A 22,385-nucleotide genomic window follows, 5' to 3' on the forward strand; every position below is an offset into this window, starting at 1 on the left:
AGAAAAAAAACAAAAAACCTTCTTATTCCTTTCTTTTACAAAGTCCCTGGTAATAGGTGCCCAAACGTAAAGCGCATGGATATCTGCAAGTTGATGCAGACTTTAGGGTTCTTAAAGAACTGAAGAAACTCAAGTTTAGGTGGACCCGAGTTTAAGTAGTGGTACAAATGCAATGGCAGCACACTCATCTTTTGTGCTTGCTATCTATTGACTGTTTATGGCTGTTGAATTTGTTTGGGCTTACTGATGTGATAAAAAGTATAAAATTACAGGTTTGCTCAATAACTACTCCAATTATAAATTTGCTCTCTACTAGACTAGAAAATAACTGCTGGACTAAAAGTATTCATTATCTATGAACAGAACTTCACAGCTTTTTCAATAACAGGAATGCCAGTTATGGGTTAAAACTCGAAGGAAGTATTCATTTTATCTGTTCTGAATCCAACCTCAGTTTCCCTGCCATTTTTCAGACAAAACTTTGCTACCTCTAAGTTTTACTTTCATCCTCACAGCTTTGCTTCTCTGTCTTTTAAACTTCCTACAGCTCCTTAGGAGGAGGCTTTTCTCACTCCAATTTGGTGATTTAGCCTGGTCTCTTGCTGTACTAAAATACAAGTAGGTAATTTTTTTTCCAGATGATCTCAGCCACCACAGTGACAGAAATCTCAATATACATCTACAGATATAAGCTGATACGGAAATGCTAAGATGCTCTGCTAATTGTTAATGACAGTAAACAAGAGAAAATGGGAGGTTGCAACTAAGCTAACAGTGAAATCTTTTTAAATAGGAAAGTGAATCCAATACTTTTAACCTTCAAAAATACACTGCCTTCATATAAAACTGGATCTTAAAAATTATAATGTAAAACATAAAAATCACAACACGAGGAAGACAATAGGGAGCTGCTATGAAATGTGACCTTCCACAGCTATCAGCACCAAACTTATTTAAAATCTTCAAGTACCACATTTTTTCATGATGACAAGAACAGGCTTTCCACACTGTTCATTGCTTTATGGGCATGGTGTAAGTGTGCATAATAGGTACCACAGCAGTGAGAACTCATGGACTAGCTTCAAAAACTCTTCTGCAAGTCCCTGGAGTATTTAAGGACAAACAGTGCTACTTTTAGAGGACATATATCAGTAACACACCTTCAAAACTGTACATTGCATGCCCCTGAACTACTCATAGCAAGTGCAGGCATAGTAAGTTGGGCTTGAGGTTAAGCAATTTATAAGGTCTAAACAACAGTGACAGTTAACAGGTGAGGGAATAAACCAAACTGAATTTCAGCATATGTTAACATGTAGCCTAGAATCTGATCCATTATGACACACGGCTCATTTTTTTCCTACACTTATCTTTCTGAGATCTATGAGCAAGGCTTTAAAGTCAGTTGAACACATCACTAAGAAGAAACTGCTCATTCCTCTATGGCATTTGGTAAGACGGACTTTATATCAAGAGCCAGATTCACCCCTGGGAACTCCTGTCTCTCCCACACATGGCCTTAGGGTACATTTTTTTGCTACATCCCAAGAAATTCTTATTATTATCCTGCAAAATGCATGTAAATGAGTAATCTGATTAGTAAATTACTCCATTTGCAAATTAGCAAAATATACGTTTGATTTCATTACTTCCAAGTCTTTATTCTTTGTGAAATTTGCACAGAGCATTTCATGAACACCACCGCGTTAATCTAAACACAACTACGCAAGCAGGATAGGTAAACGCTTATCATGAAGTACGTCTCCAACAGTGAGCACTTTTCAAGTGAGGCAAAATTTGAAGGGAGAGAAAGTATTCTTATTAGACCAAATGATGCAGTTGGAAAATAAACAAACAAGAACATAGAGAGACAGGCAGGCAGACCATCAGACGAGCTTTTGCACACAGAATCCTGAATCTATTATCTTCTGAAACAGTATTTCCTAATGTGAGTCAAACACTATCCCTTTGTTTGTAGTCTGCAAACAAAATGACTCCAGCCCTGACATAATTAACTGTTCTCTCTATCACCACTAAATTCAAGTGGCTTGCATACACAGAGCTGAACAGTTATTCTTTGGATTGTTTGAGCAGAGTATTTTTTCCCAGAAAGTAGGCTGTGAATACAACAAAGCTGACCTACTGGCTTGGTACTGCCAGGGGTACAGTCCCACCTGCCCTTTGTACAAGGTAGCTCAATTCAGCTGAAAAACAATAAGCATAGGACTTGTTTTCCTTATTCTCATTTGATAAAGAATCAAGACTGCTCAAACAGAGAAGAGTCACTGAAGAGTTTTGTTTAAATCTAAAAGCCAAACCAAACCTGAGATATTTTCTCAAAAAGAAATTACTGACAGTAATACTGACAGTACAGAAAGTAATTCCAAATCTCTTTTCCATTCCTGCTAATGAAACATACTCTCTATTTCCCCCATATCATACAAGATCCATTACTTATATCTGTTCTTCTCACTCACAGGGTATTTTCTATGCCAGTAAAGCTACTGCACCCCTCTTCCAACTCTTCTTCCAGACTACCTAGAAAAAAATTGAGAAATGCAAGGAATTCCCGTTCTCTCCTGTTGCAGTTCAACCCAGCAGGTGGCTGAGCACCACATGGTTGCTCGCTCACTTTTCCTTTCCCAATGTGATGGGGAAGAGAACTCAGATAAAGTAAAACTTGTGGGTTGAAATAAAACTATTTACTCAGATAGAAAAAAGAATAATAATTACGACAGATACGCACACACACACACACACATATATATATATATATATATATATATATATAAAAATAGCAAGTGATGCACAAGCAATTGCTCACCACTTCCTGAATGAAGCTCAGCTAGCCCCCAAGCAGCTGAACAGTGAGATGAACTCCTGCCTCCTTCAAAACTCCTTCTGCTTGATATCATATAGGATGGAATATCCCTTTGGCCTGTTTAAGTCAGCTGTCCTAATTCTGTTCCCTCCCAGCTCCTTGAGCCCTTGCTTCAAATGGTCTTGGCTCTGTATAACACTGCTTAGCAGCAATTATAAACACCAGTGTGTTATCAACATTGTTTTTGCATAGAACCACAGCTTAGCATCATACCAGATACTCTGAAGAAAACAGAGTTTCAGTCCCAGTTGAAACTAAGATGAAACTCATCGTAACAAGTGACATCATCTTTCTCAATGAGCTTTAGTGGTTGGCAGCCCTGCACACTGCAGGGAGGTTAGAATGAGAAGATCTTTGAGGTCTCTTCCAACCCAAGCCTCCTATGATTCTGAGTCCACACTATCTCTAAAGACCCACTTAGATTGAAAAGCCTTCACAGAACCAGAAGTTATTTTTAGCTCTTTGCTTGAAAGTGAACTGACACACCGTGGTACTGATTCAGAACTGCTCTTTAGCATTGCTCTAATGCGAGCTAATAACAGTAATGCATATGTAGCTTCTGTAACCAGCACTAAAAGAGTACTTTCCCACAGGGCTGGATATGTTTAATGTGTAGTTGTAATGGTGCAGGGTACATTACTGCAATATGCAAATGCAAATATTTATATTCTGCAATAACTGGTTTTTATTTGCTGAAGCTTAGTTTTATAGCAAATATTAACACTTCTTTGGGCTAAAAAAACCATAAAAATCATAATTATATAGCATAAATACAGATGTGATATATGTGCAATGTACAAGCCAACTAAATCACAGTTAACAGCAGCTCTGTAACTTCAGGAGAAATTAAAACTTTGTACACGTGCTAAACACTGGTTTTCAAGCTAAACACCATGGTTTTCAAACAAACCTGTGAAAGAACCTGTCTGCCTAGAGCCAGCATGCTATCTTCAAAGGAAAAAATCTATCAGAACTTAACAGAATTAAAAATTACTTTTAATATATATTATCACACAGTGCTGATTGATAGGTTTTTTAACAGCAAATACGTTAATAAAAGCATCAATTACATTGTCATAGCGCAAAATATGTCAATCTCAAATAATACAGCACTTCTGATAACATATGACAGTGCAGCTTATAAACATATAAGTTGTAAAGCAAACCAGATGCTATTCTTACACTAGATGACCCTCGGTCCCATCCCACCCATGAAACAGACCCAGAACAATTACACTGCAGCTTTGGGTGTTATCAGATCTTTGAAGGAGCATCTGGTTCAACTAATGTTTTCTCTAGTCATTAACAAAGGAACAAGCCACAGTAATTCACAGCACAGCACGCTGCCTCAGCAACAAAAAAAAAAAAGACCACCAACTTTGTATGGTAGATTTTTACATATGCTCTATTTCTTATAATCCCTACAATTACAATACCTTCTGTAAGAAGACAGCAGATCCCTATGGAAAGATATAATACTAAGTAGTCCAGAACCACTTAGTATATTACAGTTAAAGTGTCTTTTTTTTCTTTTTTTTTCAAATGGAAAGCCTTTTTCATAATCAATTCCAGATGAAAAATATTTGTAAAGTGCTTCATTTACTACATGCACACACATGTGCATGTCCACTATGAAGTACAATAAAATTGCTTGGTTCTGATAACCCCTATCTCATTGCTCCCAGATGGAAAGCGTGTTGTTTTTTTTTAATAGCCAATTCAATAAACTGTTGAAAAATGCTTTGTATAATATAGTATTGCCATAGATCTGATGTTTGTCTCTGTCATTACATTTTGCATTCAATCAATTTACAAATGTTGTTGTGTTCCTGTTGTGCTAGTTTTCCTTACGGCATCCTGAACAGAAATCCAAAGATCAATATCTTGTCTGCTGAAAAAATGTGGGACATAACAAATGAATAATTTTATTTACAATAAAAGTCCTAGCCCCAAAGTGGATTCTGCTAATGCTCAAAATCATTTTTCATGTTTAACACAAAATGGAAGCAAGTACCCTGTACAACGCAGTGAGAAAATGATAAAAAACACAGTTCACTTAACTGTGAATATACTGAAAAAGTGAGTGAAACCATGTAAAACCATGGTGTAAGGCTAGGATTGGATCTATAAAATAGTAAGCTCACAAAGTATTTGTAGCCACACAAAGTTCATGTCAAAGAACAGATGGATTTTCTTAAAGACACTAAAGTCATGCTCTGAAGCATGGAAGCAGCAGTGCTATGAATGAAAGAGAAGGCAGGGAGAAATAGTTCCTGCCAACTGCATGACCTGATCCACTTCTTGACTTGTGCATTCTAAGTGAAGGAAAGACTGAATCTGCTGACGACAGACACATCCCCCTGCACTATTCCAGCTACTGAAAGCTATCTTCTCTAATACGTCTAAAAGTTGTTCAAGACAGCCACAGATGGCTTTTCACAATCCATCTTCATAGAGCATTTCCTTTGAAAATGGTATTGATATCTGTGTAAGCTTGCTGGGATATATATACACAACAGGCAACTGTCAAACTGCTCAGGTGTGTGCTGCATGTAGTATTCCCATCTAGACTCCTGGCTCCATAAGAATCCACAGGGGCTGCTGTGTATCATAGCACTTTTGTACAAAATAGAGAAAAAAATGCGCCCTGAAACAAACGCTCATTCAGCAAGACAGCCCCCAGAACTATGTGCCTGGCTGCTCTGAAATAAGACAGACAAGAGAAGGAAGAGCCATCTTTCACTTTGAAATATAGAGGTGAACAAAGCAGGTACATATTCCTCACGTCATTGTGAGACTTAACTGATTTGCTGTCCTCACAGAGACTGAGAACAAGCACCTCTTGAGCCTTAAATGCGTTTCCATTGGATGACAGTAATGGGACTGGATGTCCAAAGGGGAATAGACACTAACCCTGCATGTTGAGTTATGCACAGCTTCCCCTGTCAGGTTGTGCCACAAGAGTTGAATGATTTTGCAACAAGAGCCAATTGCATGAACATACTTTAGCTTGGACAGCAGAGATCGCAGTTTACTGTCAGACCCCTACTCAATATTAAGGTAGCAGTCACTTCCTATTCAACAATCTGCAATGATCAGTACACGACAAAGGTTTGTGTAGCCATGAACTACTGTGCAGCCATTAGAAAGAAGCCTAATCCTGAGTCAGATAAGGCATCTCTCAAGGAACAGGACTTCTCTTTCCTTACCAGGAATAGTAACTCCTGCTTACTTGTAGCACAGTCTGATTTTCAAATGTCAAGCTGAATTCACAGGATTGATAGCTAGAAAGAAACAAAACATTTAATTTGTTTCCTGAGCAAGTATGCTTTGGCATTGCTCAAATCACAAAACCCAGATCTGCACAAGACCGTTTTTCTGAAATTTCTCAGAATACAACAACTCTATTTTAAAACTAGTGCAGCAAATACACCACTCCAATCCTACGTTCTGTTTCAAGAGGGAATTTCAACCTTACAAGTTAATTAAAGCCACCACCTGGAGTGAGCTGGCTTCAAACTGATTTCCTTTGTCTCTCTAATGCACATGCATTAATATTTTATTTTCTAGTGGAAAAAAAAGAAAGAAAAAAAGAAAGAAAAAGAAAGAAAGGAATGTCACAAGTATGCCAAAGACAAGGCAGATAAAATTATTGCAATAAAATAAAGAAGATACACTTGTTACTGCCAGATCTTGAGACAAATGCTGCATTACACAGACACTTTAAAAGCTTACAACTGCAAATTGCTCTATTTTACATACTACATTCCAGCCTTTACATCAAGATCTTTTCTATTATTTTTTTTTTTTCCCTGTAATGAGGAAGAAAGTGTTGGGGCTTTATTACCTGAACATTTATTCAACAGAGAAACAAAGACTATATTATATATTACAACGCACAAGCTATTAAAACAATGTGACACTCTAAAATATGCTGCAATACTCATTATGGGATAACAAAGCTAAATCTGAGCAAATAAATCTATCTGCCAAACAGTCAGCAATAACTACACAACTAGAGTTTATAATCTTTAATTATTTAAGAAGAAAAGAAGCTTGTAATAATTAAGTTTTACAAGCTCCTTAAAATGACACTTCTAGATGCTCACAAAACTTTTAAAAAGTCTCTTCCAGCTGAAATCTCTGTTCTTTGCTTAACAACAAATGAACTTGTTCACTTAACTAACTAACAAAATCATTAACTATTCCTTTATAAGCTTCCTCTTCCAGCACAGGAAACATTTTGTTTACTCTCTGGCCTGGACAATGCATAAACCAATATGTAGGCATTTATAGGCTCACAGCCACCAATGCAATACACTTTTCCAATAGCTTTGAAAATATTTTCCCTAAAATTATGAAGAAACTGTAAATCATTTTGATTTACATCAGATACTTTATGAACTTTTAATTGAGAAGAGCAGCTCATTTAATTCATTAAAACATGTTAGTGAGACAGTAACATGTTCAACATTTCTAGGAAATTTGTGCATCTTTGTCATACGTTTATAACGAAACAATCTGCCTTCTGGAATGAACGGAAACATTCAAAACAGGTGCACAGAAGTTCTACACTGAAGAATTGTAATAGACAGGAATAATGGGAGAAGATTCAACACTTCAGAAAGAAATAAAATACATTTGTAGATTAAAAAATATATATCAGAATCAGCAGATTATACGTTAAATTGTGAAAAAAGAAAAAAAAAAAAAAACAAACAAGAAGAAAAAGAAGGTTTTAAATGAACTCCAGACGTGTTTTCAACATGCATCCAGCCACTGTCTCACTGAATTCCCATGAAAATGTTACCATAAAACTCTACGGAAGTGGACTGATCACTTGTGAGTGTTTCTGAAAAGTTCAACTCTTGCCACTGAAATGAGTGCAAGTTACTCAGTTCTGACAGTGAAATAATATGCAACACTACAAAATGAAAATAGAGGCATTTACCATTCATGCATAGTCATCTTCCCATAACGTTTCTAAAGAGAGTTTTACTTACAACACAGGGCTTCATTTTTTTTACTCAGAAAGCATGTTTGCTACACAGATGGTTTATTTAATCCATTCCCACCTAAATTAATAAAGCAATCTGCTTCCCCTTCTCCCCTTCCCCCCCAACCAAAATAATAGCCTTCATACTGGATTCCGCTGCCATTTGACAAATTGCATACACTTAGCTACGTGAACTTGAACATTCTCCATAAAGAAGCTATCACCGCTAAAAATACATGATGTTATTGAAGATGTGTTTTTTAGCATAACATGGAGCTTAAACAGTAGCCCCTCAGATACACTTTAAAATGCTTTTAGTAGCACCTGGCTGCTTATACATCTTCTGTGGTGAAAAGGTCAATAGAAATTCACCTCTAAGGTCACAGTTGCTAAGCAACTGTTTTCGGCAGTTCTGCATCACCAACCAAGCGTGTTATGTTCCACCGTCTGGCTTCAGAATAAATCCGCGCAGCACCCTACCTGGCCTGAGAAGCACACCGAGCTTCCCTGCTTCTCCCAGGAGTGCAGATGCCCATGGTCAAGGCACAGGTCAGAAGGATACGGCCCGGGACCACCGGCTTGCGATTCACGAGAGCAAAGGAAAGCTCGGTCTTCAGGAAGACCACGGAGGGCTTGATGAGGTGCTGGCCAAACCGCAGCATGATAGACGTTATCCTCTGGGTCTGAAAGAGACAACAGTTGGGATGACTGAAGCACAAACTTTGCTTTTCTGGACAACAGGAATAAGACAGCCAGATTGTCAGAGTTCATTCTGAAAGAAAGTGTCTTCTGTGCTTATCAAGGTGCCAGAAAGTCTAACCCAGCCTTCTGAAATCTTAAAGTAAAAATTTTACATGGACTCTTTAAACCCTTTTCTCATCGTCTTGGCTGAGCTACTAAATTCTGGACAGGATGTAACTACTTCTTCCCATTGTCATTTGTTCAGTATTACATATGTTTTGAGTCATATGTGCTTGGAAAAGGACAAATGATATCTCACATGCCCTTTGCACAACACGAGCCAATGCACACAAGAACTTAGAAAATACAGAAACTACATCTTCTAAAATAATGTCTCCACTAAATATCTCAACTGAAGGGATATCAGTGACTAAGGAAAACATATTAGTCATATTCTGTCCAGGCTTTCCAGTTTGAACAAGTGAAATGTGAAGATGAATAACTGCATGCAACATTTTCTCTTATACAGAAAGCCAAAGATTCCCATTTTCATTCACTAAAACTTTCTCTCCTTTTGGCGAGAATGGAAATCCTTCTTAAATAGCTAAGGTGCAACCTCCACGGCATCTATTTTAGGTCTTTAAGCCCCGGAGTATTTAAAGTATTTAATTCAATCAGAAATATCCAAAATGCTGCAGGTTAAAATATGAAGAAATGTAGAATTTTATGTGACACAATACTTCAGACACATCAAAAAGCATTGCAATAACATTACCTTGCTTGAACCAAATGACTAACCAGAAAATTCAGTTCTATAGCTTTGTTCGATTGGGAAAGACACTATTAAGAGTCAAATGGGGTTCTTTGCTGCTGTTCTCTTCTTGCAAGCCTATTGTGCTTACTAGGCCCAAAGTGCTGGACGCATTTTAGTTCCTCAGTATGGATTCCATTTTCATGGTTCTTAATCTAAAATATTTATTCTTATTTAGTGTCCCACTCCTTGTGTCTGCCCCAGCTAAAGGTACAGGTACATAAGTAACCTTAAGTGAACAAACTGGAAAAGTGAATTTGGAAAGTGAAGTACATTTATCCTTTGGATGGAAATTCTGGCTTTTTCAACCGATTCCATAAAAGAACTTAACTAATTAAATATAAGTTAGGAAGAGGCTGTAGTCATGAATTACATCAGAAAACAAAACCTTGTACAAGATACAAAAAGTGATCACGTGGCTGTACATTCAAGCAATATGTATTCTCTGAGGAAGCAGCATCTTTTTTTATTTTGAAAATCACAATGCTCTAGGAGACCAAGGGCAAGTAGAAAGTGTAGTCATCCCTGTTTCCAAAGACCTGAAAACATCCTAAAAATACATTTTTCCCATAAATTAACAGAAGATTAAGTGTCTGAGAAGATGTTTTCTTCACTAGATATTAAACTCAGAACTTGACAAGATACAAAATCAAGTCTCTTTAGATGCCAGAAGAATCCCTTACTAGAAGAAACACCTGCTATCTCGTACTGATGTCTGAAAAAAGCAATTATTAGAGTCTGCAATCAATCTTCCTCTTTTCTCTTAAAGCAGCTCATCAGCAACCTCACTGTGGAGGGTTTCTCATTTTGCTTACAATATTTATATATTATACGATAAAGAGACATGGCTCTTAATAAGACTTTATCAAGTTGAGCCAACATCCTGAATGAATACATCCAAGATATATGCTAAAGTAAACATACACAGCACTATTAGGCAAAGAGTTTTGGTCACCACTGCTCTTTTCCTGACGAATGTTTTCAATGCTTTCAGTAACAATAAAGAAATACTTTTTCAACAAATTTTGAAAGGATCCATACACAGGATTTGACTATCAAATTTAGATTATACCATGTATCTGTCATACACCTACCACATGCATCTGTAACTTCTTTACTGCCTTCTTTGGATATAAATGTTTGCTTACTTTATAATACTATATAATAATGTATCTGTCTTTCTCTTGATTCGGACTAAATAAATTCAGCAAGCGTTTCAAACTTGTGCTGGTTGCACTATACAATACTGCAGACCTCTCAGCACCTTCCTCTCAAATTAGGAGATTATGGGATTTTTTCCTTGAACAATTACTCATTATCTATTAGGCATATGTAAGCTGCTTTCTACCCTAGTTATCCTTTGTACTTTTTTTCTGTAAAGTATGATTGCCTCTAGTTGATATCAATACAGATATTTAAAAAAGCATTAGGGAAATGAGTAATGGGTGAACCAGAAAAACCCATGGTTGTGCAGCAGTACACTGCAAAAAGGAGAGAATATTCCAGAGTGCAGTGAGGCAGGAAAACGCTTCCAGCAGAGCAGCTACTAAGTCATCTGAATCCTACCTGCTCATTGCCTGAATGACCTGCAAACAAGCAGAAATTGATGCAGTACAGGTGTAGGCATGCAGGTCACAAGATGCAAATAGTGTGTGCACAGGGTTTCCCAGCTGATTGCAATCACCTCACTAAGTCTGCTCCTCCAAGGAATTCAATTCTTCTCGTAATGAGGAGGTCATTGCCAGGTGGAACCAAAATCTAAATATAATTGGTAAAAGATGTTTCTTCTTTAATGATAGTAGTCTTTCTAATCCCAGTAATAAGGAGGACAATTAGGTAGTAATGTTAGAAAATGAAAGAAATCCATTTCTGATAAAAGAAAATTTCAGCCCAGTTTAACATAGTTTCTGTTCTGACTATTCAGATGAAAAGTGTATTTACTCTTCCTCATATTGCACATATACATTACACTGCCTATTTCATCTGCCTCATTTTCCTAATTAAATTTCCTTCAAGCTGTGTTCTTGCAATTGTAGGTGGGAATACAGTACTAAAGGCTAATGTTGCAAGTAGACTAATTTTACAGCCACAGTGGATCTGAGATCTGTGTAATCTCTACTAGAAAACAAAACAAACCACAAATTTATATTGGCACTCTACTTTACACCCAGAAAAGAGTTCTAAAATTAAGCAAAATGTTGAGATTCACTGCCATATATTCAAATGCTACTCATGCATTTATCACCATTTTGAGATCTAAACATATGTTTCAATTCTCCAAGTATGGTTGGTTTCAGGGGTTGACAGTTTTGTTTTGTGCTTTTATAATCGTAGAATGGTTTGAGTCAGAAAGGACCTTTAAGGAACATCTATTTCCAATCCCCTTCGCCATAGGCAGGGATATCTTCCACTAGATCAGGAGGCTCCGTGTCCCATCCAACCTGAGCTAAAAACCATGGAGGCTGCAGAATTGATGGAATGAAATACACAGGATAGGTGTATGCTTTTCACAGCTGTGTAGTAAAGAACAATATGGTATCAAATGACTCTACGGCCCATAAGGGGTGATGGCGCTAATTCTTCAGGCTGCCTTCCTGCCTTTACAGACCAGCAGGATGCTTAATAGAGGCAGTGGTGATAGTCCACCACACTCTTTTATTTCATCATACAGCTACTTGCTCTTAGATAGGTGTTGAGATCACTGCCTGCTGGGAACCAGGTTTGATGCGTTTACTGAGCAATCACGTGAACACTCTCCTAAGGAACAACAAATTTGGTTGTGAGGACAGAACACAACAATGCAAAATGGGCTGCTAACTTAAAGTGCATATTTTGCAAAAAGCCAATTATATTGCCATTATTGCTGTTCTAATGTAAATTAATATTTCAGAAACAATCTGAGTATATTTTAAAATTTGCCAGTATTAATGTCACCTTCTCATTAATTTCGATGCTCCTTATTCTGCTACTCAGTTTCACTGTAAAAACACAGCAAAAGAGCAAAATATTTAAAAAGCCTTATACAAATATCTACAAGACAAGGTAACTTGTACCACACACCATTTAAGGGAAAAAAGTAATTCTTCAATAAATAATGCTTAAGGCTAACTTCAGATTTTTCTATGGCATTTTCTAAACTGTCCTTTATCTTCCACAATTACATCAGTAAAGGCATATCTGGCATTCTTCCAAAGTTTGATTGTGTGGAATGGGCTGTCTGTACTTACACACCTGAATTCTGCATTATATTGAATGAATGACAGACAATGAAGAACTGCTATCTCTCGTTGTGTAATGCTTTCCTATTTTGTGAAGTCATTCCCCCCCCTTGCTGCCTCTTTGCAAGGATGAAATCCACACAACTCAGAGTATTATTTGGCACTAGCAATGAATGTTCTTGTTTTAAGCAGTCAGAGTTGCCATTTTGATCAAAGAGTACTTTAAATAGTAACAAAATGAAAGCATATTATTCTGAAATCAGTCTGGTTTTTTTTACTATCCCTTTGTCCCTGGAGTGGCTATATCTCTCAACATCCTCTACTCCTATCCTTGTAGAAGATTTAACTATTATTTAGAGCCAAAATATAGCATTCTGCTGCTATTTCTGTTCTGAAAAACCAAGAATTACTGTAAAATTAGCAAAGGTGTGACAGTCATAGCCTAGTTTCTCTCAGTGAGGTTGGTACTTAAAACTCTACACATAGCACTGAAAGAAGCTTGAATGATTATTTTCCATTTTCACCACCCACAGAAGCTACCAAACAGAAAGCCCATTAAATGTGATGCATGCAGCCAGTCCTGGTGTTGACAAGTACTGATTTCTCACGTCATACGCAGATTATGATGGACCTGAATCCACTACATGTGGCTTCACCTGCTTAATCTAGCAGCAAAGAAAACATCAAAATTATTGCTATTTAAATACATTGCCATTTTCTCAGCATGGTCAATCAAGGTAAATTATCTACATGTAAGATGAAAATAGACTGTGGTCTGTTGCATACTACCAAAGCACCATAATATATATGATGCTAAAGACCATCCATTTGCAATCCCATTTGCAGAACTGCCCCTTCCCCTCTCCCCCATCTACAACTGCCTGCTTGTAGCTTTTGTATTACACCAAGGGACCTAAGAAAACATCCATGCAAGGCTGACTGACCAAGCAGCACCCAACCCTAAGCTCAGCACAGTCCCAGTAACACTAACAGCACCAGAAACAGAGCAGTTCCTGCAATGTCCAAGTGTCTCCGCAAGCTTTTTATCTTATTGAATTAATAAACCCAATACAAACATTTAGAGGAAAAGGCAGGCACTGTACTTCATTTAAGAGTTCCTCAGGAATACAGATGAAGAGTCATTTAATGAAAATGCATTGCCAGATTTATATTTATATATAGCTAAAACTAGATAATGGACTCTTTACATTTATGTGTGGTGCATCTGCATTTAATGCTAGATGTTGGAATCTTTAAGATACCCCATTACCTTTCACATTATTATCTTATATATGCACATGCATTCCAAAATAAAGCCATTTAAACCATGTTATTCCATGTATACTGGAATTAATAAAGTCTTGTTTCAAAGGATTTATGTCTCTCTTTTTGCCATAACTCTCTTTGTTCCCCCCACTAAAATAAGTCCTCCTCCATGGCCCTTTACAGCATCCTGGTCAGGTGAATGACAGCAGTGCTGTGGTTAATTCAGGTTTCTGCAGGTGATGAGTAGCCAGGCCAGAGGTGCTTGCTGCCTGCTGCCAAACACTATGTGTAACAGCTGGGAGGATAAAGGCACTCCCACCTCAATGAGTAGGAGAAGGATGTGCAACAGAATAACAGACTGTTCTAAATGTACAGTCTAATTCTATAACTATTACCATGGTATACACACATAACTGATTATACACTACACAATTAAAAGATGAACTGTTGAATTCTTTTTTTTAAAGGTTTATACAACATTCACAAGCAAAATGCAAATGTGCATGGCTTCCTTACTATTTCTGCTTCATTTAAACCAGTAGGATTGCAAACTGCATGCAAACAACAGTAGAAAGAGAATAGAAGAAATTGCTGTAAACATGGAAAACAGCTTGCAAATCTTTCAAAAATACAGACTGCACATTTTAGTGAACTGCTGTGAAGAAGGGTGGTTGTGGGTAAAGGAATTAGTCTGAGAAAGAGGCAGCACACTTCCCTAGGCTTTGCTTCCTCTCTTTGCCTGTGTTTTCTCTGATTTTCCACAACTCATGCTTTACAGGGTATCTATCCACAAACAACTACAGGCCATAGTATGGTTACCCAATACAGCAACTGTGAAACTTAGGCTCTCTAACTGGAATAATGGAGAATGAAGAAACAGAACAGGAGCTGTGCAACCCCTTCAAGCAATTGCTGCTGCATGCATCTCCCAAAATATTTTATATTTCAACATGTCCTCCTGAAATTTCTTTATTATGAGGTTATTTATGGTCTTATATCATAATTATGTCACAGCATTTACTAATTTGAACTGTAACTCTATGCACAGCATTCTCCAGCTTGCTTTTTATTTGTAGTTGCCAAATATCCAGAAAAGCATGCAATTGAATCTGCCTATAAGTACCTTAAGGTTCCTGAATTTGTTTTCTTGAAGGCATTCTCAGTGATTATTCCTGGGCCAACTTTCTCTGTACAGAATTGCATGCATCACGTAATGAAGCTACAACCAAGCAAATAATTTTATATTTTTTTGCTGCATTTCTGTCTTCCTTTCCAACTCCAGATCACTACAGATGTGATCAAAAATGTTTTAGTATTACTCTTTTTAACTTTCCAAGACTAAAGAAAGAAAAGCAACACAAAATATTTGTGGTCACACAATGAACTGGAATAACTGAGACAGTATTATGTTCTCATTTGTCAGTAAACTTGATAACATTTCAAAGAAGAGCTGGGTGCCAGATGACTGTTCTGCAACTAATTCGGGAACAAATTTCTGTATAATCTACTGAAAGTGCTTTGGAGTTCCTTGCCAGCAAGGCTTTCTAATAAGATATTCATGAGTAATTAGAAATCTATAGACGTGATTAAATCTTAATCTACAATCTGCAGGATGAATGTCTAGGCTGAAGCTCTGCAAACTGGCAGAGAGCTGTGCCAGAGGTCCCTCAGTAGGTCCAAGAATTTGGCTGACATTTGTCAAAGCTGAAGCTCTGATTTATTTGTGAATTTCTCAGACTGCACTGGTTTCTTCTGGACAGATAACTCTAAAAAGAGACTGCTAGCTCATTTCCACAGCTTTCCAATACAGCCATGACTGCTCGAGTATCAAGATAAAATATTTTACAGAAAGTGGGGATAAATTGGTTATTTCTAATGAAGGATTTGGACTACCACTGCACCTCTTAAATAATGGATTTAATTTGCATTGCCTTTATTATTTAAAAGATCATTTCCATGATCCGTACGGACTAGACAAGCTACCCAGTAGGTGATTCTATTCAGTAAAGCCAAGTTCTCAACAACTTTTATTTTTTCCCAATAGCAAGAAGTGGTTACAGACTTAAACATGAGACTGACTGAACCCACTGAAAAATTCATTTTCTCTTGTTGTAAGAAATTGATTGGCTTATGCAAGTGCATTTCCCAGATAGAACAAAACATCCGGACTTCCTACGTATACTTGCCTTCTCATGTCACAAAATCTGCGCACTTGACACACCAGGGTGAATGTAGTCTAATAACAAGTGACATGTAGGCTAATGTCAAATAGGCATTTAAAGAAACAGCTTATCTAACTAGTCCAGCAATTGCAACACACATAGCCATTGCCCTGATGGGAAAGAAACATTTCACTCATCTAATCAGCCAAAGATTTCAAAGAACTATGGAAAAGTAAATAGATATACTACAAATGGGAAAACAAAGCAGAGAGCCTCTACAGAGCACAGATTGCCAGAAAGGGATAAAGGAAAATCTTTTTACCTTGGTCAATCTAATCAAATTCAAATCCTCTGAAGTTAGCTCCCAGATCGCTAATATTTAGCCTTGGGTCAAATCCATACTACCTGGTATTGAGAGACTGTAAAGGACTGCAACCTTATCTTCAGTGATCTCTGCTACTTTTTCAGCAGCCAGCGAGCCTAAAACAAGAGCTGGTGTAAAGTAAATTGCCAACCCAGAAAATACAGGTGAAAACACTTACTGAACCATATAAACATGTTTTCTATCTAAAATGAGGAAGCAACACATACAAACTGCCAACTAAATTTTCCCTAAATAAAGGAATATCATTTTGCTGGATCAACTCTTGAATCTTTTGGGATGTAAAATCCCTCCAGACAGGAAAGAAATCCAAATATACTATGAATATAAATGAAAGTAAATTTGGAAGGACCCTCTGAATATATACACTAGAAAAAAAGCAGGTAAATTTTAAGGAATGTGGTTTCTCAATATTTTTTCACCAAATTACCTGGATCACAGATGTCAATATTCCCAATTAATCTTTCTACAGTGCAAAAACCAAGCAAAAAGTATGAGTACTCAGATGGCTTGTTTAACCCCAACTCATGTGCAAACATTAAGAAACAGACCAATATTGAAATCCTACAGTAGTAGTGCTTTCCCCAGGAGCCACTGCCTCTCCTGCTCTGCAGATGACTCTGATGTTTCACCACTTTCAGAAAAGGCTCAGAGTTACTCTGTGATGCTACACAAGATATGAAATACACACTTCCTATTATCAATCAACAATGCCAAGTCAATTTTCAGTTTACACTGGGGATGCTGGGATAGATTTCTAGATATGGGGAAAATACACCTGAAGCTGAACACAGTAAGCACGATGCAATTTGAAGTGCACCATAAATCCAAACTTAAGTCTTAAAATGCGCATCCAAATTTGGTGAATTTTTCTGACCTTAATCTCTGTCAGTTCCCCATCTGTAAAACAGAGATAATACCATTTCCCTCACTGGAGCTTTGTGGAGATAAATTTAATTTAAAACCTGTGAAGCACTTGGATACTGTAGTGATGAGCAGCATAGAAAAGCATATGAGGAAATTAATAATTCTGATGTCTGAGCAGGGCCTAAATGATGTGCTGTAAATAATGCTCAAGGCCACACATCAAACAGTGAGGATAAAACAACATCGTTAATAGCCACTCATTAACACGACTGTCCATCATGTGCACTGAGAAAGGAAGAAGCCTTCTGGAAAAGTACTAAGTGTTCATACAGGTAAAGACTTTCTCATAACGCATATGCAGAGGAGAAGCTGAATTTAGGTTGCAATGCCAACCTTAATGCTCACATCCTCTTCTGACTGTTCCCTTTTGCATTATTAATCATACTCCTTCCACACAGTTTGTATGCGTAACATTTATACACAAAGAATGAATTATGATCTCATTGCAAAGCTCTCTGATTTCCGTGCACAACTGGTAATGAACAAAAGCCGGTTAAAAAGATTTCCATTAAAGAAATAAAATACTGAGCTTGGCGAGGCTTGGTAAATTCAGCAGGGCTGCTTCCGAGCCTTCTCTCTGGAATTGCTCAGAATAGTCCAAGTGCTCCTTCTTTTAACATATACTATGTAATACCATACGAGACTGGGAAGGGGAGAATGTATTGGATGACTCTCCTTTTAATTTTTATCACAGGCATTCCATTTCTAACTTCAAAAATAACAACAACTGACACGTTCCCTTTGCTTGTTCCTGTGAAAATAGGCAGAATTAAACCAGAGGCGTGCATGGGAGCCAGGGAGAAATAGCATTGCCCTGGATGCTCTCCAGTACCTTCCTCTCCCCAAAAAACCTTCTGCACCTTGTGGAAGTGTTGGGTACCACTGCAACAGCCCCTGCCAACAGTGGGGTGGAACTTACCAAAAGAGCTCCATGCTAACAGTCCTGCCATCAGACTCATGGTAGTAAATTCTATGAAGCCAGAGAGTTTCTAGTCCTGATTTCTTTTAGGTGACATACGAATTGCTCATCAAATGCTAGAGTAACACCCAGCAACAGAAGACCAGAACCAGATCCTATCTGTTTCAGCTCAAGGGGCACTCAAGCTCTTAGACAGCGTCATGTACTTCAAATTACAATAAGATTTGTGGATATACTACCATTTGAAAGTGATCACATGCTAACTGATCATTTGGAAAAAAAAAGGGAAAAAATAGATTTCTCAGAGACTAATTGTCCTACTCTTTAATAATTAACAAAACAAATAATTAAGAAAATAACATTCACATTTCATCCTTGTAAAATTATCAATTGCCTTGACCATCTACTAGATCAAGGAAAGTGAAATCTACCATATTCCAGCTAAGATATCTGTCTTCAGAGAGTACTTGGAAGACATTATTTGTTCAAGTCAACAGTGTTTTACTACACTTTGTCAACAGATTTTACACATATGAAACAATGTTTATAGTAATATAAAACCGTAAGATATTGTACCTAGAATATTCCATCTTCTCAAAAGGGCAACAAAAAGATAACAATTTTTAAATATTTAATTAGGAGTAAATTCAAATTTACATTACAATATGGCACATTTTCATCTAGTGATGAAGACAAACATCTCTGCGTAATATCAGTACTTGAAAGTGTAGTCATTTCTGTTTCACTTTGCTTACAGAATGCCTCAGGAGATTTTCACACTACTGTGCATCATTTCAGATGCTTCTGCTATTTTTCTTTTATTTAACTAGTTCATTGTTGATATAAGTTTGGGACATTACTTTTGTAGCAGTAAAATATTTGGTACTTGACCAAAGTTTGAGATACACTCTAAAATAATTGTATTTGCCTTTAGCAAACAATTCGACTTTTGAACAAAACTGCTGATGGAAGCTGATGAAAACTACTCCAGCTTGAAATGCGTTGACAGATGTGCTATCTAGCAAGGGATTTCCCTGGAAATTTTCTAATTTTCTTTTACTAATTTAGAAAAGGTTCATTTAAAATCTGTTAGAATATACTGAAGTACAGGGTCACACAATTTCTATTCATGGGAAAAGGGGAAAAATGTAGCTGAGAAACCTAAGCTAGAAATTCATCCAGAAACCAGAAGTCTTAAATGATTTCACATTTTCTAGCAAACAAACTGTAAAGCCTACAATTTAATCACAGAATTAATATAATGCGCATGCATTTCTCATTTTATGAGCTTTCAGGAGGAAAAAAATTAAAGAAAAAAATCCACAGAAAGCTTTCTCATTTTCCCTCTCAGTTGAAGAGGTACTTATTCACTAAGAAACCAATTTAACAAACAGCAACAAAACACAAGCATATGAACGCTGCATTAAAAAAAAAAAACGCACTACAGAAATATTCACATCTCAAATTTGTTGTCTTAAACCAAACAATGTATTTCAAGGTTATGATCTGTAGAAACTTGGAGAGTTCCTCCACAGCTGCAGCTGCAGGAACTCTGCTTCCAGAGTGTCGATGTCTTGGAGCAAGGGACCAACACTGAACACAGCACTCAAGGCATGGCCTCACCAGACTTGAGTACAGAGGATGAGGGCTCCATGAGCCTTATGGAGCAGTATACTCCATACGTGTTAGCAAATAATCTTGTTCTTGTGCTCTCTGAAGCAATTTTACTGACAACCTAGCCTGAGTTAATCCAGGTTCTTTAGTATTAATCTCAATGAATGATTTTTATTTTAAAACGTGGTCATTAACTTTGAATTACAGCAGTCGAATGAAGCTTCTTCCTTCTAGAAACTCCATGTGCTCTCCATACGCTCCCTTCGGATCTGCTCCACAAGTAAGTAACACAAATTCACTTTCCAGCTTCTTACTAGCATAGCATTAAAGCACAGAAACCCACAAAGCTGAACATTTCCTGAACACAGCAGAAACACTTGGATATTTTGTTGTTGCTTTTTGCCTACACATAAAACACTTCTAACGCATTTCACTACATGTAAAGAGAAACAATTAGATAGCAACATAAAGAAAAATACTTCTATTCTACATTCAGCATGTAAGTTCCAAGCTATGATTGATCAGTATGGTAACTTTAAAGCCTGAAGCTTCATTCTTTAAATTCCTTAATATCCTTTAAGATGTAGGACTGATTTTGTAATTCATTGTTTTAACTGAAGACTTTAGAGGTTGCTATAGCAATGGCTAATCTGCATTCCAACATTTGAATAGTTTACACGGAATGCTCACTTCTACCTCAGCAGAATGTAGAGCACACTACATCCCTAGAAGTAGCTTTCCAGCTTATACCTGTGCCCTGGATGTTTGTAGGGAAGTACGCTTTTGGAATCCTCGCATTACAGATAAAGAAACTACTCTGTAAATTTAGCAATTTGGGATCTGAGTGCTAAGATGAAAGAGTCGCATCATCTCACAGGAAGTCCCTGAAGCTATAATTGCTTCTCTTGAAAAGTGATCTTTGAAACTCAAAACTAGTGCAAGGAGCAGCTATTTCTGCGTGCAGCCACACTTCCCTTCCGGCAGTTCTGTGCACAGGGACAAACAGGAGCAAAGATCCCAACAATGGCACCTGGAGGGAGCCCATTCAGAAATCGCATGGAGGCGCCCATCCTCTTCAGTTGGATGGGGACAGTATCACTGGGAACTGCAAATTTGTATTCCCACTCTATACACATCTATTAAAAAAGTCTGGCTAAAGTTTGCAGAACTGCCTTTTATTTAATGAAGAAATATGTATATTTAATGGGGATTTTTTTATTTAATAAATAATAAAGTTTTTTAATGAAGAAATATGAATTATTTGGAGGACAATACTTTATGGGAGAGTTCTGAAGACAAAATCAGAGCACGTTATTAGTATTTTTTTTATTTATAAACAGTGGATGCACACACATACATGTCTAGGCCCACTCAGCAACAGCTGAGGCAGCTGAAAGAGGCAGTTCTACTGCAGATATTGTCACTGTTTGTACACTAGAGGAAACTCAGCGGAGCACATCCCCCCAGCTGATTACACTTCCCCTTTTTTCTTATATTTCTATATTTCATATATTTCTATTCCCAAACCCTGCTGAACATAAACATACAAATACTCAAACATTCATTGGTTACGTAGAAAACAAGCCAACGCACCAGAAGCTACAACTGTTATTGTCTCACGTTCAGAATGCAGAATTTACCCACTCTCGTGCAGAGCATTCAGGGAAAAGACAGAAGAGTGCAGGATGATAGATGGATCTGGACTGAGCCATCCTTTATTCTGCAAATAGATCCTGCTAATACAGTAGCATATGAACGATCAGCTCTTCCCCAGAGGCAACCCTTTCCCTCAACAGGTATGAAATCTGACATGACAAATATTGATTTCCCCTGAGGAATTTATTTTCCAAACACAAGTGAAGTATTATCTCAAATCAGCAATCAAACCTCAGCAGCGGTTTACATGTAAAGACATTTAAAATATGACTGTTGTATAAATAGTATGTAAATAACCAGGTATGCCTAAGCGCAATATGTATTTGGAAACAATTACTGGATGTACTAGATGTAAGTATTGCAATACTTAATTATTTCTGGATCAACACTGTTCATAAGTTAACATCCATATTTCAGTGTCATTCACTAAAGGCGTAATCCAAATTCCTCCTAACAGGAAGGAAAAATTCTGATCACACTGTAATCAACAGACAAGATCTAAGAAATCCCATTTATCCATCAATATCGTAGATCTAGTCTCTTCTGATGTAATTAAGTGCCATTTCAGTTACACAAAGTTAAACTAGGTATATTACTCATAACTTATTTTACTATTTGAGATAATTTAGAGCGTCTCTCTGCAGCCGACTGTATGGCTCCCCTGGATGTAAGACTGTTATTTGACTTAGATTTCTGATTTTTGTATCATAAAGTTCACCAGACTTGAAGAGGAAAACAGTGAATCATAAATGGATATACTTATTCCACTCAAGAATATCTATTTGAGATTCATCCTATTCTTTCTTCATCTCCAGAATAATATGAAAAGAGACAGAAACTGGAAAATATAATTCTTATCTAGTATATACAAC

The 22,385-nt window shown here is 37.2% G+C and overlaps 1 protein-coding gene across 9 annotated transcripts in view; it reads right to left on the bottom strand.

Annotated features, from left to right (window-relative positions):
* The window catches only part of FHIT (fragile histidine triad diadenosine triphosphatase), a 530,781-nt gene that overhangs the window by 392,269 nt on the left and 116,127 nt on the right, over positions 1-22,385 (bottom strand). For all 9 annotated transcript variants that reach the window (XR_004161325.1, XR_004161324.1, XR_795181.3 and 6 more), the window contains one exon: positions 8,440-8,560. Coding sequence is in view for 5 of the 9 variants with exons in the window: in XM_031555606.1 (XP_031411466.1) it covers positions 8,440-8,560 (121 nt within the window). In the remaining 4 variants the exon portion in view is untranslated. The remainder of the gene's footprint in view (positions 1-8,439; positions 8,561-22,385) is intronic.

This window comes from Meleagris gallopavo, chromosome 14, assembly GCF_000146605.3.
Source record: "Meleagris gallopavo isolate NT-WF06-2002-E0010 breed Aviagen turkey brand Nicholas breeding stock chromosome 14, Turkey_5.1, whole genome shotgun sequence".
In the NCBI taxonomy this organism is placed as follows: domain Eukaryota; kingdom Metazoa; phylum Chordata; class Aves; order Galliformes; family Phasianidae; genus Meleagris; species Meleagris gallopavo.